This window comes from Grus americana, chromosome Z, assembly GCF_028858705.1.
Source record: "Grus americana isolate bGruAme1 chromosome Z, bGruAme1.mat, whole genome shotgun sequence".
Lineage (NCBI taxonomy): Eukaryota > Metazoa > Chordata > Aves > Gruiformes > Gruidae > Grus > Grus americana.
Genome location: NC_072891.1, coordinates 4,603,247 through 4,630,214, shown reverse-complemented (window position 1 = coordinate 4,630,214; position 26,968 = coordinate 4,603,247). Strand labels below are relative to the sequence as shown.

Sequence of the window (26,968 nt, the reverse complement as noted above, 5' to 3'; positions counted from 1 at the left end):
CTGGCTCTCTGCAGAGGCACAAAGTTTGCTGCTCTACAGCAAATGCATTATGAGGCTGGTTCTATGCCAGATGAGAAGTCCTCCTGCCCAGCACTGCTGTTGGTATCACTTTCACTCGATTTCTTCATCTTTATCTCTCTCTTTTCCCACCATGTTTTTAAATATCTGCCATGTTTTCCCCCATGAATGTTTTTCCAAACTATTCCTTCCTCACATTCATTCCCTAGGCACCAAAGTCTTCCTCGGGGCTGGTGCTGGCTCCAGGGCTCAAACCTGCTGGAAACACTTGAGATGCTGAAGCACGCTGGTCTGGTGTGTGTTGGTGGAAGGGAGGGTAAGGCACTGCTGTCCGTGGGACAGTGTGTCCAGAAGATGAAGGACCTCCTTGGGAGCTCCGTACGGGCTGAAGGGAGGAGGAGGCTGAAGAACAAGTGCTGTCCTCTGGCTGCTGCATCGGGAGATGGCTGTGATTGATGCTGTAGTAACTGGAGTTGGGAATGCAGTGATGGGGATGCCTACCTCATCACCAGAGTACCAGCTTTAAAGCATGGTCACATTGTCCATTTGTCCAGGGGGAAGGAGCATCATGGTGTGGTGCTGAGTGGGCTCTGGGTACACATCCCTCATCCAGCTTCACTTGTAGAAAATATCACTTTTAGAGGGGGGGTGGTTTGGATGGACGCTTTGCAGAAAACACCTGTGCAAAAGTGCTGCTGCCCTTTCATCACATTGAACAGGGGACGCTGGTGCCTCTCCTCTGCCCGACCTCCTGTTTTTAGCGCGCCAGCACAACTGGTCGCAGCTTTCCGGCCCCACGATGGGAATGGGGAGACAGCAAGGGCCTCTTCCCTGTGGCCTGCACTTCAAATGGGAAACGGGGATGGACGTGCTTTGCAGAAACCCACCTCACCGGCAGCATCCCGTGCGGGGAGGTGACATCCAGGCCAGCACGAGAGCCAGAGGGCGTAAAGAGGTGCTGGGACCCTCCTGCCAGCCAGGGCCGGGCGGGCGGATGGTGCAGGGGAGGAGGGATGCACCAGGGCACCCGCGTGGAGCTGCCACCTTTGCAGAGGACTCTGGGGAGTCCTCTTTGAAAACAGCCTGTTGGAGGTAAGTTTAACGGAGCAAGCGGGTGTGCAGAGTTGGCACCCTGCCTCCTGAGCCGAAATACGCCTCTCCAGCCTGTGAATAGACCCAGCTCCTGGTTGCTTTTCTGTTTTTCAGCGTAAAGAACAAGTCCGTTTCTAGTGATGCTGTGACGCACGCACTTTCGCATCACGCCAGGGAGCTGGAGCTTCGAGAAAGCCAACAAATATAATGAGACTTTGTGATTACAAAAAAAAAAAAGGGATAAACCAGAACAAAACAGTAACATGAAAATGCAAAGTGTTTGCCAAGGTTCAGACACCAAAAAGCCAATGAAAAGGTGCTTTGTTCTTATCAATGCCTGCCATGGGGGGTCTGCTCCCCACGTCTCCTGGGGCTTGGGGTTGGTTGTGGTGCAGTCCTTAAGCTGTAGGAGTTACTTTCTCTCTGTGTCCAGGTGCACACCACCTTCTGTGGTGAGAAAGGTGGCTTTCACCTCTGGTGTCCTGCTCTCTCCAAAGAGCAAGGCTTAAAATTCCTGGCAAATTTGCATCTGTGGTAAAGGTTTTAGCTGAGCCCTGGTGTGGAAGTGGTGGGTGATGGTGGAGGAGGGAGGACAACACACAGTGGGAAGCCTGTGAGGCTCTCGGGGCAGCAGCGGATGGGTTGGAAAGTCAAGGAAAAGCAGCAATGTACAGAGAGAGATCCCACACCACGGGCTGGGGATGCTCGTCAGTGCGGCGTGGTAATGGTTAGAAGAAACGTGGATCTCCACCACATCCAAGCTGGGTAGAGATTGGGGGTGGCCATTGTCTGGTTTCCTCAACATTAGGAGAAAAGTAGACCTTTGTCAGGCAAGCTGAGCTGCCCTGAAGGGCTGTGCGCTTTGGCTGAATGAGCCACCGCTTGTCCTTGAGAAAATGGGGCATTCGGGAGTGTGGCAACTCTGCCCGAGCCGCACCTGTAATACCAGCGCATCTCTGCATCTACAGTTACAAACAGGATAACGCTAGTGGGGCTTTACCTGCTACCCTGAAACAGAGAGTAGAAATCCATATACTCCATCAGAGCAGAAGAGTAAATGACCTGGACCCCGGGGTCCCAGGAGGAAGTTTGCTATCCGTACAGCTTTTGTTCTTTCTCTAAAATATAAGAATGATCCCACTGTAAAATGTCAGAAACCAAGACTTACCCATCCAGCTTTCTGCGTGAGGTTTTTCAGGGCTTGGGGACTGCCTCCAGACATCTCTCTGGGGCTAGATGTTTGCAGATCTGCCAAATCTTGGACAATTTCTGAGCCAGCCAGCACCTCCTAATGGGGCTCGATTTGATTTACTTAGCCAAAATACTTCTTCTGAATGGAGGAAAGGGATTAGATACTTTGTAGTCTACGTTTTTCAAAAACACCAGAGAAATTTTAGAAAAGCAGCGTGCAGCTTGGCTGGTGTTCTAGAGGCAGCAAGCTTTAATTAATATCACTGAGAAGTTTAGATCTCAACTTTAATTCCTTTTTGTTTGTAACTGGGAGCTCTGAGGAATCAACAGATTTTTGTGGCTTGTACAGGTGTTATTTTTTTTTTCCCCACAGAGCTGGGTTGAATCCGAAATACACCTTTATAATTGCTGTTTTTATCTCTTCTACTTGATATCTGCCAGAACCACTGACCAATGGACATTACATGGGTTAGTGTTATTCATGCTGTATTATTTCAACTCAGGCAGAAGTCTTCTCCTGGATTCAGCGGTTAGCGCTGTGAAAAAATCTTGTAATCTTTTTCTGCCGTCTCTAAAGGTTCAGTTACGCTGAGAACTGACAATATAAATGGAAAATGCACATCTAGGATTATTTCCATTCCAGTCTTTGTGTGAAGTTTGTGCTCCTTGCGATGCACCGCTCTCTGCATGTGTGTACATTTATAAGCACACCCCTTGCAAGGGTGGAGGAGACTTTTCCATGTTGTTTGTGCTTTCAGAGCTGTAACGTGGAGACGCATATGCAGCTGCCCCAGAAGATGCTCTTTTTTTTTTTTTTTTTTTTTTTTTAAGATCGTCTTCCACTGGCTGATAGAGTTGTAGAATAATTCAGCTGGGAAGGGTCCTCGGGAGGTGTCCAGTCAAGCCTCCTGCTCAGGGCAGGGCTGCCCTCACAGTCATTGAGCGTTTCAGGGTCTTGCCCAGCCAATCTGGGATATGTTCAAGGACGGAGATGACAGCACCTTGGAGGTGCCTGCTCTCTGGTCAGCAGTCCCTGGGGGTACACCTGCTCCCAGGGCTGGATGGGCAGTCAGATGGTGTGGGTAGGGGTGTGGATGTGCTCTTCCTTGCTATAATATTCAGTGTTGGACACCTTCTGTCCATTCTGCACCAGGGTCATCCCCTCCACACAAGGGGACTTTCCAGGGGCAGGGAGATCCCCTTCCATGGCCATATCTGCATAGTGAAGATCCCAGACCGCCATAGGTCTGGTCCAAGTCCGAGCAACTGGGCTTTGTCCAACACCCAGAGCAGAAACCATCTCTCCCCAAAGTGCTGGACATGCTCCTGCTCACCCAAACAGCACGTGTGGGTCCGGGTGGGCAGCGGGCACGATGCGCTGATCCCCAGCTCCGCGGATCCCCACTCGGACCCTTTGGCCTTCCCCAAGGTTGAGTAAGTGCTTTTGGTCTCCCAGCTTCATTTCTCCATCTGTACAATGCACTAGTGCCCATCTCACAGGCCACTGGGTATAAAGTTCAGAGAACAAGGAAAATGCAGATTATTCTGCTCCTTTGTGGGTAAAATTACTGGGAAAATGTAGATGTGGATGGAGAAAAGTGGATTTCTGTTTTTCATTTTCCTTTCTGTGGTCACTAGTGTTGCAGGAGATGTTTGAAAAATTGTGTCTAGCCATAAAAACTTGGTCAGATGTCTCTGCTGTCTTCAGGAAATAGATTTAGAAATTAAACAGAAAGCTGACAAAGCTGAGATTTTTTGAATAAAAAAAAAACCAAACCACAACAAACCTCAATTCTTTTTTAGTGTCACATTATATATTTATATATAAAAACATATTTTTAAGAATGGTTTTAACATTATTTTGTTTTAATCTGGGGGGAGTAATTTTCCCAAGGTCACCCACTGCAGTAGTGCGAAGAGTGACTCAGGCCCTATCTCCTCTATGAAATCTGTTTAAAAATAATGATCTGGGGAAAACCTGGCTGCTGACACTAACCGTACACCTTCTTCCTTATCTAGCTGCTCTGATTAATAGGTTTGCTTTCCCCGCGTAGCTGGTAGATCTTGACTTTTTGAGTCCAACAGCAACTTTTTGGAATGCCAGCTGATACAGGGCCATGGAGACTTCTCAATAGCAGGGAATTTGTCGAAGTAAATCACATCTGGAGTCACTGAGAGGGAATTAATGTGAAATGCCTTGATGTTAGTTTTACAGTCACTTTAATAGGCATAACCACGCTACTAAACTCATCTGCCTGTATTTAACTCTTGTTTGTACTTGAGTGGAATAAATGTTTTCCTTTAGGAAGGATGAATTTTACAGAGTAAAAAAGCTATTATAAAACTCCCAAATGCCTCAGCAACAACGACGTGACAGTTTGCAGCCTGAAACCCAGACTCCTTATACTGTGGTAGTGCCTTAAAGTCCTGTTCCACCCCCTTCCCCACCTCCTCTTCTCCCTCACCCCAATAACACTTCCAAAACGTCTCTGAAACGATGGCATTGGGCACACAGCTGGTTAGACCTTGGGTAGTCACACTCACAACTGAAATTGTCATCTCACTTCAGCAGAGCAACTCCTGACTTCAGCCCAAGTCATCTTCTTCTCCATGTTGTTGTGTTACGTGCTGGAGAACATCCTCACCTCGATACCCAGATGGGGCGTTGATAAGTTAAGGCTCTATAAGAAGTTGCAGCTTGTGCTGGTCTGGTATAGACATGAGCTGGCTGCACCGTCGTTGGATTTGGGTTAATTGTGCTAAAGAGTAGGAAAAGTGTTTTCTGATGATTTTTCCTGGTAGGTCCTCCTTTGCCCATGAGTGACAGTAGCTGAACCACCTTGTTGCAGAAGCAGGGAGAGAAATTGCAGGTGGAGCGGGCCACCAGCCGCGGGGCCATGCCAGGACGTGCGGGCAGGAGATGGGGTGGGCGCCTGCACCGCTCTCCTCCCCGCTGTGTTGACCGACAGCTCCTAAAGCTGCTTCTCAGCTGGGTACAGAGACCGAGGCGGGGGCGGTGTTGGTGGCTGTTGGGCTGTGAAAAGCCAAAGGAAGGATCGACCCAACAGACCGGTGTGAGCTTATCCACATGCAAGGTCCGTGAGTCCAGCAACAGGGCGGATCTTGTAACACCTTTAAATCCTCCGTACCGTCTTTGTGGCAGGCAGTGGGGTGAAACACCTGAAATTTTGCCCATAAACTGAGAGGTAGAAATTCACGGCTAGGGGTGAGGGCTGGAAACTGAGACAAAACAACCGTGCTGAAATCTGTTTCTTGCTTTGTGGATTTTTTGGTGGATTTTTTTTTCTTTCTTTTTTTTTTCCCCTCTTCTTGGCTCTAACTTTTAACTGAAGCTCGTGCAGATTTGTCACAGGTCAGAAAAACTTAAGCCATGATTTGTAGAAGATGAATGGACTTTTAAAATCAATTTTGCGGTCCCTGGTGTCAGTGGGGTGCCAATCATTCTGTGCTAGTGCTGCCCAGTTCCTCTGCCGGTATCATTAGGAGGCGCGGGCAGTATTCATTACAGGGAGGCTGAGTCTTGCTGCCTGTTAATGGAATTGAGTTGCCTGACCTTAATGTGTGACTGATATTTAATTTGAAGTTTCTCTGGACACCAGCAGACTGTAACGGAAACAATACAGGCCCAGCGACATAAAGCCTTACTCCTGAGAAGAGAGCAAAATAAATTAAATTTAGTAATTAGTAAAAATCCTTGGGGCCTAGAGGTCACACATGGAACTAAGTTAAGTGTGTTTGGGGTTTTTTTTCCCCACTCTGCAATGGCATGTGTTCCTGGTAGTGTCTTGTGTGCCATGGGGAGGAGCGTGGTACCGGATTTTCCCCTGGACTGGTGGGAAATTTTGAGATGCTCCTGGCCCCACTCAGATGGGTGCATCTCCAGCCCCATAGCCATCACCATCATTCTCCTGGTCTCCTTTGTTTCTCTGAGATGCACCCTGTACCCTGTACTCCCAAGGCCCTCATCCATGAGGTCTCTCCTGATGCACCCATTGCCCCACGGGACCTCTCCTTGCAGGTGCATTACCTGCAGCAATTGGGCTTCCCTACTGTCCCCATCTGGCCTCGGGAGGGTCACCTGCTAAAAATCCAGCTGAGTGCCCAGGATGCACGTGATCACTGGTGCTCAGTTGCAGTTCTTGCTCTGGTGGGACGTGTAGGCAGCAGGTTGAGAGAGCATCAGTGCATCTGGGTCACAAGCTGGACCGGGCAGGGGCTGTTTTCTTCCCATCCCACAGGATTTTCAAGTACAAACCTCTGCCTGCAGCTCAGGAATTTGGGCTCTGCCTCAGACCCAGCACCAGCCAGTGCCTGCCCTGGGCATGCCAAAGATAAAAGGTACGAGTAGGTGTCTGGGCTGGGACCATTGACCAGGCTTATCGCCCATCACTCTCTCCCCGTGAGCCACACTTGCCCCTTGGTGCAGCAGGGCAGGCAGGCGAGGGGCTTCCCAGCATGGGCAAAAAGTAAAATTGGAGAATGAGCCCACCATCCCAGCTGTTTGTCAGGGAAAAGCATGGTCTCTCCTCAGTCTGGAGCAGATGAAGGCATCTCTCCAGAGCCAGGAGGAAGCTCTGGGCTGGTGTGGTGCTAGCTAATTGAATTACAATTTCCTAAATGCTTCCTGAATGTCTGGGGCCATGATGTTGTAAAAGGCGCTCTGTCATCCTTTGGGAAGGAAAGGTCTCCACTCCCTAAGATGCAGGAGTGATATACACAGACAAAGCTGAGCTGTCTTACGGTCTGTAAATCTGCTGCCCACCTCCCTGGGGCTGACCCACTGCCCTCCAGCATGAGTCCTCCTGCTCCTGGTCATGTGTGTCCATGGCTTGCAGGGCAGAAAACCGCCTGCTGCTGGGAAAAACGGTTCATGTAAGGCAAAAAAAGGGGCAGCATCTAGGCTGCTACTGGTAGAAACTCAGCTCCGTTCTTCTTTGGTTCATCTTGCTAGCAATGGTAACACACTAATGGGTGTGGGAGCCCTGGGTGGGGTGGTGTCTATAAATGCCCTGCAAGCATGGGGTGATGTAGGAGACCTTGGCTGGTCGTAGGGGAAAGGTGGCTTCAGTCCCTGAAGCATCACCAGGAGGCAGTGGGGAAGGGAGCAGCACGGCAGCAACCTGCGGTCGTGCAAACGCCTTTTTCATGAGAGATACGCAGAGGAGACGGTCTGGTACTGGGTCCGCCATCCACCACTTCTGCTGCCAAGGACAGCTTTGTCCTCTGCGCTGCTCCTATCTCCTCCTCTGTAAAACAGGGTGCGTTAACCAGCCCTGTACTCACTGCGCTGGGCGAGCGTCCCTCCGTGCTGTTTAAGTACAGGAACAGCTCCATTTGGGTGTGCCGCAATTCACCACAGCACAAAAAGTCTGCTTCGAGGCCCTGCAGAGCAACCAAAATCAAATTTCAGATGGTCTCACAAATGAAGCTGAAAGGTCATAACAATATCAAGCAGGAGGTTGTGTGCGGCACTGCAAGCCTCTGCTAAATATCAGCCAAAGATTAGTCCATCCTCTCCGAAAGGCCAAGAGCTGTAAAGGCTCTGAGTTTCTTCTGCCACACGTCCAAACTCACAGCGTCTAAAAATGGCACAAGCCCCCTATGAAAGATAGATGCAACTTCAGGAACAGCAAATTCAAGAGAAAATGTCAGGCTGGTGAGCTATGCAAAAATGAATTTGGAAAATTCTTAGATTTTTTTTTAAAGCCGAAAGGGACTTGTAGATCGTGTGGCTAGCATTAATTAATTTGGGTGTTTTGCCAAGCATCATCATCCCAGTTTAATCAGCAGCTGTGAAACAGAGCGGTGTCTGTCTGCCAGCTTCCTGTCTTCGCTTCTGGGGATGGCCTCAATGGGTGGACAACCGTTCTGAAAGATTCTGGGGGTGGAGGAAAGCTCGAGCCAGTCTGAGACTGATTAACTGCTCATTTAGGCCCCCAATGAGGTGGGAACAGTCAGTCCTGTTGGGCTATGGTCTTCTCTGTGGTTGCATCTGCTTGGCCATTTCTGGATGTCCATTAGGTAGATCACCACATCCTGTATTTGTTTGAAAATCTGTTTTTTTAAAGGCTTCATGTGACACAAAAGTTGCCTGTGCAGGAACTGTACTGGAGACAAATTTCATCTGGGAAAAGCAGAGTCAAAACGTCAGTTTAACCAGGGCGTTAGAGGGTCTTTCTTGTGGAAAGAGCTCAACCAGGCTGCAGGCTTCTCCTTAGGGCCCCCAACCTTCTCCTAATAGTATGGTGCTAATTAACTGGCAAATTCCTTGACTCTTGTACTGGCATGGATGGCTGGTCTAACTGGGTTCATTTATTCTCCCTAGACCAACCTGGTGTCTGGCACTGGGTGTCCCACAACCTCCAGAGGTCCAAGAGCGGGAGTTTGAGGAGCAGCTGAACCTCACACCCATTAAAACCACTAAAAGCCCATACGAGAAACCCTGCAAACGTGAAACAACCCATCGGTATGAGAGAAATCTCACCTCATATGTGGTGGGCAGTGACTGATCCTGAAAACATGAGGGTGGATGCATCAGTTAAAAAGTGCCTGGTGTGCAGAAAGCCCTGGGGACACATGCTTTCCCTGCCACAGCATCCCTCTTTCCTCCCTACAGCCCACCTAACTCCAGTCATCGCCACTATTTGTCATTATGGGGCAATTAACCAGCCCTATAAACAACAATTTACAGATTATTCTGCAACCAAAAACCTCCTCTTTATTTTGCTGTCTCTGTTAACAAGAACAGAAATTCAGCCTTGGGAGCTGAATTTCCTCTGAATGTCAATTTTATTTCTCAACAGCCAGGCTGGCTTTGGAAAGCAAGATCACGGTGGCAACCTGGTGCTGCTAATGGGCTTCTCTAAGGGGGTTTGGTGGTCCAGCGGGGCTGAGGGCTGCATAGGCTCCAAATACCTGCTGTGCCTGCTGGTTATGCTGAATGGCAGCATGGAGGTTTGCAAGGTAGATGTAATAAAAACAACATCCACGTGAGTGAGAAGAAATGTTTCTGTCTGAGCAGGCTTGGCAAAACCACTGTCAGGAATGGTAAAAATCATCACGGGAGGTCAGCTCAGGTCCCAGCCAGGAGGTTTGCTCCTGCCTGTGTTGGGACGAGGCATTTCTTTGAAAGAAAATAGGAAAGGGAGATACACTCATCTGCCATTGCCTCGGTAACCCTCCCTTCAGGTGTCTTCAGGCTGCGTGGTTTGGCTTCTCCCATGTTGAGAAGCACTTTCTTATCCCAGCAGCTCTCCCGGGTCCCTGATGCTCTCCATACCATGAAGTGCCCGTCATGTCCAACCAAGGGGTTGATGTGGTGTGAGGACTCCAGACCCAGCCTGTTTCCCATCCTGTGATGCTCAGTTTAGCTCAGCCTGAACTAATTTGATGGGGAGAAGACTGCTCGAGGTTGCATTTTGCTTGAAGAAGAGAGCAGACTACTGCCAGGGTCCCTCTCCTCCTCCCCTGCATCCTCCTCATCTGCTCGAGCCCCTCATTCCTCCCACAGCAGCTGGCGAAGGCGTGAAACCAGGGGTTGCAGGTTTGCATATGGGCCTCCCTTATCACCCGGCTTGGTTCATTCTGGATTTGTCAGTAGTTTCTGGGTCTTTAATATTCATGTGGATTAATCTTTTGGCTCTGCAACAGCTTTTCTGTTCGAGGTGGCTGGGTTTGCTTCTTTGAACTAGTTTAATTACTGGCACCCTATTGACTTTAAATCTAAAAGAAAAAAAAAGCCGTTCATTGACGGCAAGCACAGAGAGTGCAGACCCACCACTGCTGTCTTTCCTGCAGGCAGACTGAAGCTAATGGGGGGCTGGGGGTTTTGCAGCAGACACAACTGGCACCTGCCTGATGTTAAGCAAGTGCTTTCCAACCATGGACCATGCCTGGTGTTTTGTCCAGAGACCCAGCTGTGAGAGCCTAGTTACACCTGAACGAGAGGTGGGAAGACCATGCTGTGGTTGGAGGTAGCATTGAATGCAGTGTTGCACTTTATCCACCTAAAAATTCATGCAGTGCCCTCATTGCAGCAGGAGGATGCTTCTTCATAGAATCACAGACTGGTTTGGGTTGGAAGGGACCTCAAAGCCCATCTAGTTCCAACCCCCTGCCATGGGCAGGGACACCCTCCACTAGCCCAGGTTGCCCAAAGCCCCATCCAACCTGGCCTTGAACACTGCCAGGGAGGGGACATCCACAGCTTCTATGGGCAACCTGTGCCTGCACCTCACCACCCTCAGTAAAAAAAAAAAATCTTCTTAGTATCTAACCTAATTCTATGGTCCTTCAGCTTAAAGCTTCTTCCTTGTGTGTCATTGCTATGTTATGTCAGAGTAGTTTCACATGAGTGACTTCTTGCTGTGACATCTCCTACATGCTTTATAATGTGGCTTGTGTTGCTCAAGGACAGGTGGCCCAAAGTGTACCTGTATATTTGGGAGGTTTTCTTCCGATTCACCACTCCCTCATTCAGTGAGTCACCTGGATCCTGTGCAAATCCATACCATATGTGGGCTACCCCGTTCCTCCTGGGGACTACATGTATGCAGGGCTCGCTGCAGGCTGGGACCTTCTGGGGCAAGGGGTGGGCTCTGCAGCACGAGTCGCCTGCTTTGCTTCCAACCAGCAAATTCCCCATACCTCTCTTGCGAGTAATTCTTCTCTGGGTCTGCTGGGATTTGGGGAGGCTGAGATGTGGGACAAGTGTGTGGGGAGGCTCTGTGCCTGCTGTTGGGTTGCAAGCCTGGCGCTGAGATGGAGAACTTGGCAGGAGGCTGTTTTGGGGGAAAATTTCCAACCGGGTAGGGTTGCCTTCAGTCTTCCCTCCCAGCAAATGGGGATGTGGCCCAGAGGGGATGACAGGTGGATCCCCACCCCAAGCAAAGGACATTTTCCTAAGGTAACATCTGCAGAGTCCTCCGTGGGACACATTGCATGACCCTGGCCCAACATCAGCCCAGTTCCCCAGACCAGTGCAACATTCCTGTACCTGGCACCCCGCTGCTGCCTCCTGCAAAAAATCCCAGTCCTGCAGATAACGCGGCATTCGGATAACAGCACCAGCTGGACAGTAGCCCAGCATCCCACTGGGGACCCTCCGATGTCTGGAGCTGACCGTATGAGCAAAATCACTGCTATTCCTCTCTGCTCCAGCTGAGGTGGACTTTTGAAGGGCAGCCAAGCCCTCCGGCTGGGGGTTTGGGGCATCTCCTTGGCTTTTGGCCACTGGAAAGTAACTGGCCTCAGCAGAGCAAAGTCTGAGTTTAGGGTAAATCTGGAAGTGCTAAAATCCCAGCGGACAGCTGACGAAAACCAATCAATGCTCAGCTGGGGGGCTGGTTAGATGGTTCTGGGCTGCAATAACTGCCTGAGGTCTAGAGAAGTGGGATGTCACAGAGGCACAATTAAAACAGCAATCCATCCTCAAAACATTACTGACATTGATTAAAAGGCTTGGGGAATTTTTCCATGTTTTAACTCTTCCTGAACATCAAGCTTAATGTGCCAAAGGTTGAATAATCTGGTGTTGCAAGTCACCCCCAGAAATCTCAGGCTGTGATGCTGGCACTGTGCTGGGCAAAGGACATTGATCCTGTTAAAGACCGGATATTAAAAAGGCAAGATATTTGAGAAACGGCATTGTGGACTTTGCGTATCTGAAAAAAACCCTGCCGTTATTCAGTATAAGCAGCTTTTCCAAAATTATCTGAAGGTAGGGAAAAAAAATCCCATACATTTTTCTTTTCCCATTTTACATGTTTAAGCCAGGGGGAAGAAAAAAAAAAAAAAAGGCTTATGAGATTTAAGCTATTTATTACCAAATAAAACTGCATCTGGGCCGTGTGCTTCTGTGCCAAGTTTTGGTCTCACGAGAGCACAAACGTCAAGAGTTACGAGCCCCTTGAAAGTGAGGTTGATGACGGAAACATTGACTTAGTCTTAACTGTCTCAGGCATGCCAGATGCTTGTCGGGATATTTCAGAAGCTGGCTGCAGGGAAACGAGATGCTGCCTGTGATGCAGAGCTGTACCTGCAGCATCCTACCTGATTGCTGGGTCACCTGCAGCCCTGTGGGATATTCTTCATAAAATAAGCAGGAACCTGATTTCCTATGCTGACTGTAGTGGAAAAGCAAGCCCCTTGCAATCAGCCTTCTTTGAATTCAGTGGGAGAGGAAAATACCCACAAGCAGGTGGATTTTCATGCCGGAAGGGACAGCTGTTGTCACCTTCTCCATCTCACAGCCCTAAATTAATTCCTGCCTGAGCAAAAAGACCTCCTTTAGGAAACCATCCAGCCTCAGCTTAACCAGCCATGGTGCAGAGGAGGGGATTTTGGCTGTGGCTATGTGGTGCCCGGTGTTTCAGCCTGCGTTGGCTGCAGGTCAGTCCCAGATGATGGGTTTTGTCAGGCTCATTTTCAGGCTGACGAACCTCATCCTGCCCAACCAGGGCAAGGTACCATTTTAGGCTGTGCTCAACCATGGTTTCATCTTTGCTTTTTGTGACATGTAGACACAGGTCTCCTGCAGTGCCTCCCTCCAGGGTGCATGCATAGCACCCTTAGGCTCCTCTCCAAGCCTCCTTCCTGGCTTTGGCACCAATATAAGGGGCTTATTGCTCCCAAGCGACCCCACCCCCTGCGTTTTTTATATAGCAAGCACTTGTGCCTTCAGATGTTGCTGGGGCTCTGGGAGCTCATGGTTTGCTGATTACCAAAAATTACTTTCCCTCAGATAGCCTGCCACCTGCAAATAGGACCTGTATGTTTTTTCTTAGATGGATGACTTTACATTTAGCCCTGTAAAAAACATATTTCTTGCTGTTTGTGTAGAGTTTTCCCTTATATGTTATTACAGCAGGGCTTAGCAGCACTAACTCATGTCAGGACGTCGTGCAGAAATGTAAAGTAAAAGCTATTTCCACATCAAGAAACTGATGTTTTACTTCTACTTTAAACACAGCTCGCTCTCTCCTGGAGTGACACATACCTATGAAGTTTGGGATATTAAGTTTAATAGGGAACAGACTTCCAGGATCTTTGATTTTTAACTCCAGACTTCTTATTCATGGAGCTTAAAAGGGGAATTGCCAGGATGCGGTGCAGCAGGACTTGCGGTAGCGGGTACTTTCCCAGACCTGGGTTCAAGACCATTCAGTGTAAAGAGCAGCTGAGCTGCCCTGGCCCGTGCCAGCTCGCTGACGGCACCCACCACATCTCACGCGGCTTCTCTTCAGCCTTGGTCCTTGGGATGGACCACAGTCCTGGCTGCTGCCATGGTCCTGAGGGTGCAAACAGGTCCCTGCATGGCACCTCCAACCAGTGCACACTGGCGGTCTAACCTCCAAAGTCCTTTATGTTAATTAAATTAAGAGCTCTGGTGGGGATTGGGAACCTGCTGCTTGGGTGCAAGCTACCATGGTGAAGGCAGCTCTTAGACTGGGAGGGTGACCTCGTAGGATCAGGATAGGACCTTACAGCGCTGTACAGGGGATTTGTTAGCCTTGTTGCGTTCACTGCATCCCGTGGACCCACCTACTGGGAGCATTTCTGCTCTCTCTTGAGAGATAATCATTTTTTGTGCCCTAGCAATTGTAAGATGCTCCCTTCTCCTCTATATTGTCACTTGGAAGTGCCAGCTGCTGAATGGCTCCTGCCTTCTGCCTTGTGGGGTGAGGAGGAGCATATTTTGGTGTGGTTTTTCACCAAAAATCAAGGGTGACCATACAGTATGTTGGCTTCCCTGGGCAGTGGGTACTGCATATGCTGCAGCGTTGCCCTCCTGGCCCCATGGATGGTGTTGTGCAGCCTGGTAAATGTTATGTACCACAGTTGGCATGTCTTTGCAAGGTTTAGGATGAAATCATGGGATCAACTGATGCCTTTGCAAGTGGATGTCCCGTGTCCTGACTACTATCCTTGCCTCTCACTGCTATTAGCCCTCAGCATTAATAGTGGCACTAATAACACACCCAGAACTTGCCACCTCCATTTCTTTAATAGCCAGCCTGACTTCTTGCTTCTCTTCAGGGCTGTGCTCTCTCTGTGAGGTCAGACAGCTGCTTCCGGTGGCACATTTCTGCAGATACTAGGAGAAACAAAACTTGGAGCTGTGCTCTGCTGTCAAAAAGTTCTGACTTTGGGCCTGACTTGCCAGAGAGCCAGCCAAGAAGAAAAGCTGAGCTACAATAATATCCTCCATCCAACCTGATGTGCTGCTCCCAGAAATGGTGAAACACTCCACCAGTTTCCCAAACCTGCCCCCGAAATCACTGCCACTCACTCTGGAGCTGTGCAGATGTGTAGGGTGGTATCTCCCACCTCCGGGCAGATAAACAAATCAAGCAGGAAACCCCAGCTGTTTGTTACGGTCCCATTTGAAACATGGGGTGGTGGGAAAAATCAATGCATGCAAAATGGAGATGGATGGGATTGATGCAGAGTAGCCCCCCCAACACAGCCTCCCCTATGTTTTTAGGATAGGTTTCAAATGCTGCTCTGAGGTCTCTAGCAGAGAGGTTTACAGCAGGTCAGAAACCTTGCTCCAAAAAGCATCTTTCCCCTTTTTGATGATAAGGGGAAAGCAGGATGTAAATCTTCACTGGAAATCCCTGTGGGCAGGGGATACAAGGCGTGCAGAGAGTCAAGGGCTGGCACCAAGGACACTGGTCCTCACCCAGAAGCTGCCGAGGAGGGAGGGGATGTTGGGACGGGCACAGGATTGGGGTGCTGTTGCTGCATCCCCACCGCTTTGTGGGGCAGAGCAGTCCCGTCCCCTGGGTTGTGCCAGGTCCATGGACAAGCCCTGGTTCCTGAGTGCCCACACAGGACAGGCGCACTGAAGGACTCTGCTCCTGTCTGAGCTGCTGCAGCGTGGCATGAGCTGATGCTGAGCAGATGCAGGTTGGAGACCAGGTGGGATCACGAAGCCTTTTGCTTAAACAAGGACAAGAGACAGCTGAGAACATTGACTCTTGCCATTAACGCCTTCTCCGGAGAAGGGTTAAAGTTGCATTTGGATTTTAAACCCATCAGGTTTGGCAGTGTTTGGGTTTTGTTGTGGGCTGTCGCAGATTTGAGAGGCTCCATGAGCAACGCAGCACAACACCAGAGATCTGGCCAGGTCCTTGCAACATCTGCCTGCTTTTTTTCCCCCGTGGTTTTGGTTTTTTGCTTGTTTCTGGATGTCCTGCATGTCATTACTGGTAGGAGGGAGCTGCTGCAAGCCCTCTGGCCGATCATTAAGAGAAGTTAAGGGTGTTTTAAGACAGGTGTTGAGCACTTCCAAATGTCTGGGGAGGGCTTTGGACACTGTGAAAGCAAGGAAACCCAAGTATTGAATTTCCCTTTCCAAACAACTGGCTGCAGCATATTGCTGCCTGTCAAAGTCTAAGGCTCCTGCATGCACAAGTCAGCACGTTTTTGCATTCCCAAGGGCAGGGATAGGGCTTGCTCCAAGTGCTTCCCCGTTTCTTTCTGCAGGCAGAACCAAGTAGTAGACCTCTGTCATGTCAGGACTTTTTTAAAAAAAAAAAAAAAGTTGTGGATTAATTCCTTCCCCTGGTGAATTTCCCCATTTCCAAGTTGGGGACTAATTCAGGTGGATATAACACTCTTCTAGTAATGTATAATCACAAAAAGATGAGCTCTCTTGCCACCTTTGATCAAAGAGGCCCTTGACCCCCTCCAACTCCCTTTTCAAATTTTTAAAATTTTTTTATTTTATTTGGGCTAACAGTCCCAACTCTGGAGAAGGGCCGTTGAGCCCAACCGTCTGCCAATAAACCAGGAAAAGCTGCGATGCTGTTTGCTTTCCCCACCATACCACATGTAAACCAGGCTTGGGTTACACATCGGAGCTGCCTGGGATGATGGTGGGGGAGAAGGGATGGGTGAGCACATCAGCACGGCTGATGGGCAAAGCCCCAAGAGTTGCCTTGAAGTTCAGGTACCATCCAAACCCTCTCTGCCCTTGGCAGTGCCGGGGTTTTGCTTGGGCATAAGCCTTGCAAACAGTTGAGCAGCCCAAAAATGCTTGTGAGATTTGAGATGTGACCCGTGCTTTTAGTGCAGGGTTTGAGGCTGAGCATTTCCTGTCAGCCATTCGTTCCCCATCCTTTCTGACACCTTCAGATCAAACAGAAATGAAAGAAGTAGCAGAGGTGTTTTGCAACATCTCCAAAGCTGCGTTTCCTCCAGCTCCCTTTCTTGGCAGACGAGTGGAGCTGGGCCCAGAACTGTGAGAAACGAGGTGGTTTGGGGAGGAAGAGCTGGGCTGGGTGGGAAACATCATGACAGGTTGCCGGGGCCACCCGTCCCTCCAGGCGTGTGAGAGCCCGGGAGGGGAGGAGTGAAATTGTGACCATTAAATCTCAGAAAACATTTTCTTTCAGCACGGTTTGGCTTTTTTTTTTTTTGGTGCGATGATCCAAAAATCATAAATACACCCTCAAATGCCATACATGAGAATAAAGCTATAATTAAAACACAGTGCAAAGTACAAAAGCAGAAAGATGGATTTAAGTGTAGCAGCACCACCGAAGTGATTCTTCCTCCTCCTTGGAAAATATTGCTGAATTCAACACGTTCCTGTGAAACATCATCTTCAGCAAAACTATTTTTTTTCCCCCAAAGCTAGTGGAAAAGAGTTGCAGGAAAAAGCCCTCAGCCAGTGCTGTATAAACAGCCGTCTCTCCCCTGTGATGGGTCCAGGCTGCCTGGCCGTGTCCCATCACTGGCTTTTGCTGCTCCCCATCCCCGCTGCTCAGCATCACTTCACCCCTGATGGAGATATGCTGATAAACGCCGGTTATTGCCAGTTGTGTTTCTTGTTGAATGCCAAGCCTGGGCTCTGGAGGGAGTCCCAGCTCAGCCTTTTTTTGGGTACATCAGGGCCGTATGCGGTTTCACCCTGTGATGTGCAGGAGGGGAGATGCTCTGTTCAGTGTTGGCGACCACGGGTGTGTATGAGCCGGTGCCAGCCATGCCAGCTCTTGTCACTCAGCAATTAAGGAGAGGTGAGAGGATGTTGAATGGGGATCGTACAAGCAGGCAGGGCAATCTGCAGTCTCCAAGATCTGTGTTTATGTGTTTTTCGGGACGAGCTGAGCTGTGTTTTGCTGTGTCTGCACAGAGGTGCACAGAGGTGGGGTGCAATAAGGGCTGCTGCATGGCAGTGACCATTAAACCATTAAACAGTCATGAGGGAGCCCGCTCCCCTAAACCCCCTTGCAGCCCTTTTCCATCAAATGTTTGAGATGCTAAGTGGGAGGATGACAAACCTCCAAAACCTCATGCTTCCACCTAAGACCCAACCATACTCCTCCAAAAACCAATGACCACCCTTTTGCCCATCACAAGGTCTTCATCCTGACTCGGTCCCTGGAGCTGCACAGCCTGGCCAAGCAAATAAGGCAAATGAAAATGCTCTTTATCGATCACTAACGTGTGCTGGGGCTGCTCCGTGCCCAGCCACGGGCTGGTGCTGGGGTCTGCTACCTGTTGTGTGGCACTAGATGCGTGGGATGGCAGGCTCCACCCTGGGATGGATTTGAGCTGGCTGCCTATTATTTTTGGCATGGTTCTTGCCATTTGCTAAATGAAATGAGAAAGCTGTTGGCGAAGGTGCTGAAAGCGAGACAGATTCCTTCCTGCCTGATAAATTTTTCTCAGATTCTTTCCTCCTTCTCTTCTCTCCTCCCCACCCCAGTCTCTTCACCCTGCAGTTCGTTGTCCTATAATGGGAGTGAGACGGCAAGATATCTCCCTCTGTGCAAGACCATTAAATTTTTATGCAGCTGAATATACTGTTGATTTGGTCTGGGGCTTTATTTTTTTCATTTTTTATTTTCCAGGTGCATTGTCACCCCTCATTTCCTATTAGTAAGTCAATTTAAGTATTTTTATAACGGTATATTCACAAATAATTTGCAAAGGGTTAACACGTGGCTGACGGCACCAGGCAATTAGTAGCTTGTTTGTAAACATGGTGCGAGTCCCCATGGCAGTCCTTTGGTGTGCCACATGAAGCTGGAGCTGCTCCCACGATTTTTGCCTTTACTCACTGTACACCGTTGGGATGGATGCTAACTTCCCACCGCATTGCTGTCTCAGAGGGGGATTTTAATGCATGTCCAGGGAAACAAGCTGCAGGCACCCGGGCTGTTAAAAGCCTGGCGGACTCTCTGCAGAGTCCAGTGCTTGGAGGGGCATCCCGGGTGGCTCTGGTTTATGGGGTTTATCTGCCATCCCAAAGCAGGAGGAGGGGTTGTGGGGGCTCTAATCAGGGTGAAATGGCCGAGACGGAGCATGTCCGTCCCCCGTCCCCCCACCGCCCCGGCTCAGCCGATTGCAACTGGCAGATCTTCCGCGGCTGCAAAATCTGTCAGTGAGTGAAGCCAGGGCTCTCCAGGAGCTGCCATGTCCCTCTCCGCCACGATGGGATCGAGATGTATAAATAGCCCCAGCCTCCCCACCACCCCCCTGCTCCCCGCATGCTCGCACGCAGACCACAAACACCTCGAGAAGCCGGCCAGGTTGCTTTACCCAGGGGAAAAATTCACATGCATCACAGGCAGCTTAACAGCACAAGACAGATTTTGTTTTCCTTTCGAAGGTGGCTGTGCTCCCTGGGCTGCAGCTGTCTGCTCGAGATACCTATCCCTAGTGCCAGCTTTGGGCCTGATCCCGTGTCCCTTACCAGTAGCCCGACTGCATAAAAAATATTGCTGCCATGAGGAAAGGAGGAAGAAATAAATTGTTCTGCTTTCCGGGGTTTTCTTTTCATAAAGCCCTCAGCATCCCCTGTCTCTCTGCAGGTTTTACCCAGGGACTTTGCATCTCCAAGACGGGTCAGTGTTTAATGAGCACACAGATCCCTTGAGCCTTTCTGGGTGAAATATGGGTGGATGGATAAATTTGCATGTGCATATGCACAGTCAAATCCTGACTGATGCTAAAGGAGAATCCTCAGTGACAGCAACACCCAGTATCAAACCAGTACATTTCTGTGACTTGATGTTACATACCAAACCTGCAAAAATATATGAATTTGTCATTTACAGGGTTCACCCAGGGGCACAAAGGAATTGGGAGCATTTCTTTTAATGGAAAAAAGTCCAGGCTGCTTCAGATAATGTACAGAAACAATAAATATAACTATAGAACTGAGAGAAAAAAAGAGAAAAAGTGAGAAGGGGAAGTGAGAAAGCAGCGGCGAGTAGGACGTGATGAGTTTCCCCGCGGGTTTCCGCCGTGTTCGAAGCCTGCGTGAGCGAAGGGTGGAAACGGCGCGGCGGTGAGCAGCCAAACAGGTTCAGCTATCCACCCGCCTGCATCATCTGTTGGCTTTCTAAAAACGAATTTATACCTCCTCGGTTTGAGACTGCTGCCTATAATGCTGTCTTCCAGCTAAGCATTTGGGAAGCTTTGTAAATAGCTGTTAAGTTGTCTTCCCCGTGGGATTTTTAGTTGAAGATCGTCTTCATGGTGCAGGGAGACGGGGTCACGGCAGGGAGCTTGCCTGAGACCTGCTTCACATCTCCACCGGATTCCACCTTTGCATCCATGTGTTAGGCTTTAGACTTTCGCAGGGCACTTTTCAGAGCTCGATTAGCTGCTTTTGTGGCTTAGCTGAGGCCGGGGGTTGTAAGGCAACAAGGGTTGTCCAAGCTGGGAGCTTGGGTGGGTGAACAGGCCGAGAAAGACAGAGGACTTTGCAAAGGTGTACGGTCAACAGAAGCTTGAGGAGCTAATATGGAGAGGGAGAGGAAAAGCAAAGAAGGGGGGGGAAATACACCCCTGCTCTGCTGAGAAATAACTCTGTTTAGGTGCTTGCATTGAGACAGAGGTCTCTGATCTCAATGATATCTGGCCTCAACCAGTTAATGGGAGACTGCACAAAACTGAAGTCGTCTGCTTTGCTGACACAGATGTGACACATTGCTCATCTCAGAGCTGCTGATCTGATGTTGCTCTGAGCTGTCACCTGCCACAGCAACAGTGTTTAAATGAAAGGAAGAAACAACAGCACAAGGAAAGAAGGATTTCTGGCTGGTGGGCAGGCTGACAGGGACTGCAGAGAAATCAGTCCTCTACGGCTCCAGATATGACGGGGGCTCAGGTTGGATGGAGTTCTGAGCAACCTGATCTGGTTGAAGATGTCCCTGCTCATGGTAGGGGGGTTGGACTGGATGGTCTTTAAAGGTCCCTTCCAACCCAAACCGTTTTGTGATTCTATGAGTAGCTGCAGCTACTCATGCCACTGGGAGGAGCACGTCAACGAGCTTCAGACAGTAGGGTGGACCCTCTCCTCCTGACATGGCTGGACATGGGGGCACACGTTGCATTTCCAGGTTGATCTCAGGTCAAAAGCCCTTCAGAGTTGGTGCGGATTGCATTGCTCCTACAGCAAGGACATGGGACTCCCCTGTCCCTCTACAGCTGGAGAAGATACATGTTTGCAGCAAAGGCCACTGAAGCTGATGAGCCTGTTAAGTGGCTTTGGGGTAGGCCATGAAAAAAATCCAAGATCTGACTGGCCCCTCTTCCTGCAAAAATCAAAGTATCTTGATGGAGAAGGATAATCCTGCTGTGGGATGAGAACCAAAAATTGAGCTCATTGAGCTGGGAGAAGGTCTCTGCCTTGCAGATCCCAGAGCAACATTGCCTTCCTGCAGCCAGTGCTGGAGCAGGCAGTGGGGAACATGGCTTGTGGATGATGCAATTAGCAACTCTGGAGCTTGATCAGCATGCTTTCCAACCTCATCATCTTTGCTGTGGAAATGTCTTCAAAGCTTAGCTAATCACAATGTCAGCCCTGCCCTTGTTCTGGGGAGTGAAAACAAAAGCTGGAGTGGGGTATCTGGACTGGCTTTTAGTCATGGATTGCGCTCTGTTGTGGCAGACATTACTGGCCAGGCAAAAAGCAGATTAAATCCATGAATCAAAGTTTCTCAAAGCGTTTTACGGGCAATGTTTGTCGTTTCCAATGCAAATGTGATCTAGGACCAAACTGTGGCTCAGGAAAGAGAAGGAAAATGTGCTGGCTGAGTAATCATTAACAGGCACTGCTAGCAGGAGACCCGCCGTTGCGTTGAATAGGGGTGAACGCCTGCAAGCCAGAATCTGGTGCTGGTCATGGTGAGTTACCTGGAGTCAGGCTGCTCAGCTGGTGTCAGCAGGGTGACACGGGATTTACCCTGTGTACGCGAGATCAACATGTGGACTTGGAAAGCAGTCTCCACCAAGGCCCACCGTGGCTAGATACCATGAGCAGAAACGGGTAAACTTGAAGATAGAAAACTTGGAGACTAAATGTTCTGTTGTGCACTGTTACTTGTTTGCCAGGGCTTTCTGGGGTCCAGCAGTACCATGCTTGGCAAGGACTGGCTCTTCGTTGTGCAAGCTGGTTCGGTTATGCCAGCTGTATGATTTGATGACTGCTAATAAGCATAGATTTGCTAAAGTATTCCCCAAAGTCTTTGCTTTGCTGTCAAAATCCTCATAAACAATTGGATTAGTTGTAGGGAACGAGCAGTTACAACACAAGATAGTGAATTATGTTAAGGCAAATTGATGGGTTTTATTTAATCATATGGTCTCGGTCACATCTTGATATTTTTCCTATTGAGGGAAACGCATCATTATACCAGTAGGTACTAGAAAAAATACTAAAAAATTCTCGGTTTAATTGACTAGTGCCTAAAAATAAGCCAAAGTAACTCTCTGTACCAAAACAAAATGGGTTAGGCATTTACTTTAGGTTATGCTGACTCTGCGCAGGCCCTGCATGCCTTTCTGCCCTGATATCAGAGATAAAGATTGCACTTTCTGGACCGCAGGGAAGTGTCCTTCCTTGGGAGGACTGTCTTGTTATGGGAGGAAAAGTTCAAGTCAAAAGCTCTGACAAGATGATCTGCCCACTATGTGCTCTCTAGTTCATCATGGCTCTGGCATCGGAGGTCCTGCAGATGTTCTGCTAAATCAGACTAAGGCCTCCCAAGGTACAGCAAAAGGCTGGAAATCCTCGGTTAAGGTTGCACTAGGCATCAAGAGATGAGAGAGATGCAGAGGATGAGAGACTGGCTTTTTCTGCTTTACTTACGTGCTACAAAATGTGGGGGAATATAACTCATCTTCATTGTCTTATGTCCTCCTAAGCCAGTTTTGTCTGAAATACAACTAAACTGCTGCCTGCTGGCACAGGCTGGTGTGTTTGGCTGTGCAGAGTGATTAGCACTTTAACCTGTGCTAGCACCTTGTCTTCAGGTGCCATGAAGTCCTGAAGGTGTAAAATGGCTCACCCGTGGCTTGCCGTAGCTGTTTGCCATCGGGAGGATCCCATGGCCATTAGAGGTTGAGCAATTCACCATGAGTCGCCCTGCAAGTACCCAGCAAACCCAGCAGTTAGGAGGCATCTCTCGATGATGGTGATGTTGCTCAGCCTGAGCAATGGGCCAGGGCAGCACAGGATCCCCAGTTCATTACTCAGCCTTTACCTGTTGGTGGGGTACAGTGAATTGGGGCCAAGACAAAAACAGCGTACCAGAGGACAGGGTACATGGATGGCTCATGGGTCTGGGTTGGCAGCATCGTCACTGGGGAACAACAGGCCTGATCCCTCCTCCTCTGGTTTTAATTAATGGGGTAGCCGAATCATGCCGTTATCTGACAGCATGAGAAATTACCACCTTAAGAAGTTCTGCTGCTGGTGGCACACGTATTTGTTACCCGCTGCCTCTCTCAGAGGGGCACTACGGGGGATTAGTTTGTATTTAAGAGATGCTGTGTGTAATTACTTATGCACAGTTTTGCAAACCATTTATTTCTGTTAGGTCCTCTCCCGTTGTTTCTCTTGCTGGCTTCTGGCTTTCTTTGTGCATCTCCTATTTCCACACAGATGTGAACAGAAAGCACTCAGGGCTCCCTGAGCTGCTGTGAGGGACCGGCCCTGCCCGGTGCAGAAGGGAGATGCGAGCAGCAGGGATCTGGGTGAAGAAGACATCATGGGCACATCTGGCCTGTGTCTTGGGATGACACTCAGTGTCTCTGGGTGCTGCTGTTCCTGGATAGAAAAAAAAAGGGGGGGGATTTTCTAGGAAGATATGTGTTCAAATGACTACATAAAAGGGTAGGTGTCCTATCCTGGGGCTGATCCTCAGCAAAGAGGCATCTCTAATAGCCTCACTCGAGTCTCAACCTTCACCACTGAGCTGCCTTACTTTAAGAGCCAAAACTTTTGCCACCATGCCTGTAAACGCTCCAGAAATGTAGGAAATAATGTGCCGGATTGGGCCAAGCAAGGATCTTGAGGGAGGTGCAAGCCAGTGCCAGATGTTTCAAAAAAAGCCTCCGTTACGAATATCTTTCACACCTCATTTCTCCCTCATTCCCATCAGTTTCATGGCTGGTCTCATAGCAGTCCATGTTGTGTTTCCTGCAGCCGTGCTCTCCCTGCATGCAGCTCACGAGGACGGGCTACGCAAGGGTCGCAGCAAAGATGCGCAGTCTTAATCCCAGCTCTCAGAGGTGGAAGGTGTCTCATTCACATCCTTCAGTCAGCAAGGGACAGTTTCTTAGAGCAGAGATTATTTCCTTGCCTCTGAGACATCTTTAGACAGGCAAAGAAATATCTTGAATTTCATGGGAAGTCAGCAAGATTTGAAAACTTCTGTGAACTCATAACTCCTGAAAAAAATATTTTAGAAACCAGATTTTTTTTCCTTTTCTAAAACATTGAGGGTTTATTCATGGAATCATGGAATAGTCTGGGTTGAAGAGGACCTTTAAAGGCCATCCAGTCCAACCTCCCTGCCATAAGCAGGGACATCTGCAACCAGATCAGGTTGCTCAGAGCCCCGTCCAACGTGGCCTTGAGTGTTTCCAGGGATGGGGCATCTACCACCTCTCTGGGCAACCTGTGCCGGTGTTTCACCACCCTCAGCATAACAGGTTTCTTCCTTATATCTAGTCTGAATCTATCCTTTTTTAGTTTAAAACCATTACCACTTGTTCTATTGCTACAAGCCCTGTTAAAACTTTTGTTCTTTTTCTCTTTAAGACAGGCAAACCAAAACAAGCTGAAGCAGTTTTCATCAGTACGCACTTCAATTTGGAGCCAAAAAGTCCCTTTGAATCCAAATCCATGTGTTGGTTCCAATGTTTTTTGGAGGAGAAAAACTGTTAGTCAAAATCAACATTGTTTCCATGCAATCAACGTTAACTGACCTGTTCTCTGGTTTTTTTACCCTTTTGGCAAAGGACAGAAACAGCTGTTTGCCCTGGATGTGCAACCACCGGGCTGGGGTGCCCCGGCCGCCGCTGGCCCCCGTGACGGCCATGCTCTTCTCTTCCAGGTGCTCCTTTTCAAAGGTCTCAGCATCCCCATGCTACCTCCTGCCGGCACTTCCACCTGGGTCCCCAGCCTCAGCTCTCCACCGACTTCACCCTGCCTCACGCGGTGCAGCCCCAGCCGGGGCTGACCCCCCACATGGCCCCCGCGCACCAGCACAGCGGCCCCCTGCACCAGCCCCTGGCGCCGGTGCCAGCCCTGCCCTTCCAGGACGTGGCCGGACCCTCCTTCCTACCTCAGGCGCTTCACCAGCAATACCTCCTCCAGCAGCAGCTCCTCGAGGCACAGCACCGCCGGCTCATGCCTCATCACAGGTAAGGAGGTCTTACTCTTCCTGAAGGACGCTGAGAAGTTACATCGGCCTCACTGCAGCAAAGTGGCCTCTGCAAAACCCCGGCAGTACGTGCTGGTAATGTTGGGTTTTCTTCACAAGTTCATTTGTGTACCCCCAAAATTCATCCACCAGAAGGGAAGCTGCAGGGTAGGTTGCATCCATGGGGATCTATACCATGCTCTTCTAGGTCCCAAGGTCACCTATAGGATGGTAACAGCATAATGGTAACACCTTGGTGTCCTGCATGAGAGAGCGAGCGACAGACTGCGTGCACGAGCCATCTCCTCGTAGCTGCTGTCTCAAAACCGTGTAAGAGATTGTATCCACCTGTCCCATCAGGTTTCGCACACGAAGAGCTAGCTCCTCTGGGTCTAGATAGACTTCCCAACCCGATGAGAGAACGATGCTGTTGACCTGCAGCATATTCAATCACGGAAAGCAGACTAAATTCAGACTGAGCCGATGACTGCAGAGAGAATTATTGTAACTCAGCAGAGGTGGAAATGGATGCCTGGCCTTGTCCTGATTGTGTTTCTTGAGAGAGGGGTTTAGATAGCATGTAGGAGAGGAGTGCTTTTTTTGGAAACATATGGAAGCTATTTGTGGGTTGTACCCATGGATCGAGAATCAGAGTATGAGTCTTTGTGATAATGCTTCATTTGGACAGAATGCTACAGACGGAAAATGCTTTCTTTCCATACCGTTTCTGTCTGAAAATTGTGTGTTCTTCTCATCCTTGTTTTGTTTTGCATAAGCTGGATTTTAGGTGGATTTAATGATTAGTTAATAATTAGGTAGTAAATGTGTTCAAGGCTGAGGCATTGATGATACAAGTTATTTATCTCTTAGTCATAAGCTGAATTCAAATAAAAGCACGGAGCACAATTCCACGCAGAAGCTGCTTTGGTAAATGCTGTCAGTGTTACATTTGCAAGTGGGTTGTGGTGTGGAAAAGGGCAGGAACCTCTTGCCCAGTCCCACAGCCTGTTTCTGAAATCACAGCTGCATCAGAGGAGGCTGTCAGAAACCTTACAGGTGTGGGGCATGAGGTCCCAGTAATGGGAATCTGGGTTGTGCCTTCAAAAGTGAAGCCTCTGAGCTGTGGCTGGATGAAAAAATTCTTTATCTAGCAGTTCCCTCCTCCATTTGCTCTAGTGTTTTCCCATAGCTTTGCTTTGCGATAGCTCCACTGGTAAGCAGGGACTCTGCAGGGAGCAAGGGGTATGCGTCTGTTTGTAGTGCAAATCCTGCTTGTGCATCCACCTTGTATCTTCTCAAATGTGGACGCTGATCAAGAAGCACATGCTCTTCCCCTGAGTAGTTCAAATGGGCAATAATAATGAGAAGAGACTCAAATCCCCAGAAAAACCTTGCTATATATTTACCACTTTCCTTTCCCTGCCTGCAGAGTGGTAGGAGAAGAAGCTGGATCCCAGCCTGGCCTGTCCATCATCCAGAGAAATGTTGGCAATGGCCAGCAAGAGCAAATTCTGCTTTCAGTTACTCCTGAGTAATCCTGTTATGAATGAGGTTCCCCAGGAGTTTATGGACTGCATGGGGAGACAAGACAATCTGCAGCTTCTTTATGGTGATGGATAACAGCTGAAGCAGGGACATGTTTTATCTTGTGTGCTGTTTATGGGGCTGACAGTGGATAAAAAGAAAATAGTGCAAATAGCACAAAGCTGCTAAGGAAGAAGTTGTTTGCTTTCCTCTTTTTCTCTCCATGTCACCACAAAATAGTGTCTCCTGTAAACTGTGTGTATGTGGACGCCGCAGGGGGTGAGTGGAGGTCTGCATTATGTCCGTGGGGACCACAACTAAATGACATAACTCTGGGTTCCTCTTCCCATCATCCCTGACACCTGCCCGCAATCTTTTCTCTTGGACACATATTCAAAAGCCCAGCCATCTGTTTTTTCCCCTGGTTTATCGACACAGGCTCAGAGTACTGT

General features: G+C 49.1%; 1 protein-coding gene across 2 annotated transcripts in view; it reads left to right on the top strand.

Moving 5' to 3' along the window:
- The window catches only part of ARK2C (arkadia (RNF111) C-terminal like ring finger ubiquitin ligase 2C), a 49,575-nt gene that overhangs the window by 10,730 nt on the left and 11,877 nt on the right, over positions 1 to 26,968 (top strand). For both annotated transcript variants that reach the window (XM_054809191.1, XM_054809190.1), the window contains exon 2: positions 24,684 to 24,993. In XM_054809191.1, the coding sequence (XP_054665166.1) occupies positions 24,684 to 24,993 (310 nt within the window). The remainder of the gene's footprint in view (positions 1 to 24,683; positions 24,994 to 26,968) is intronic.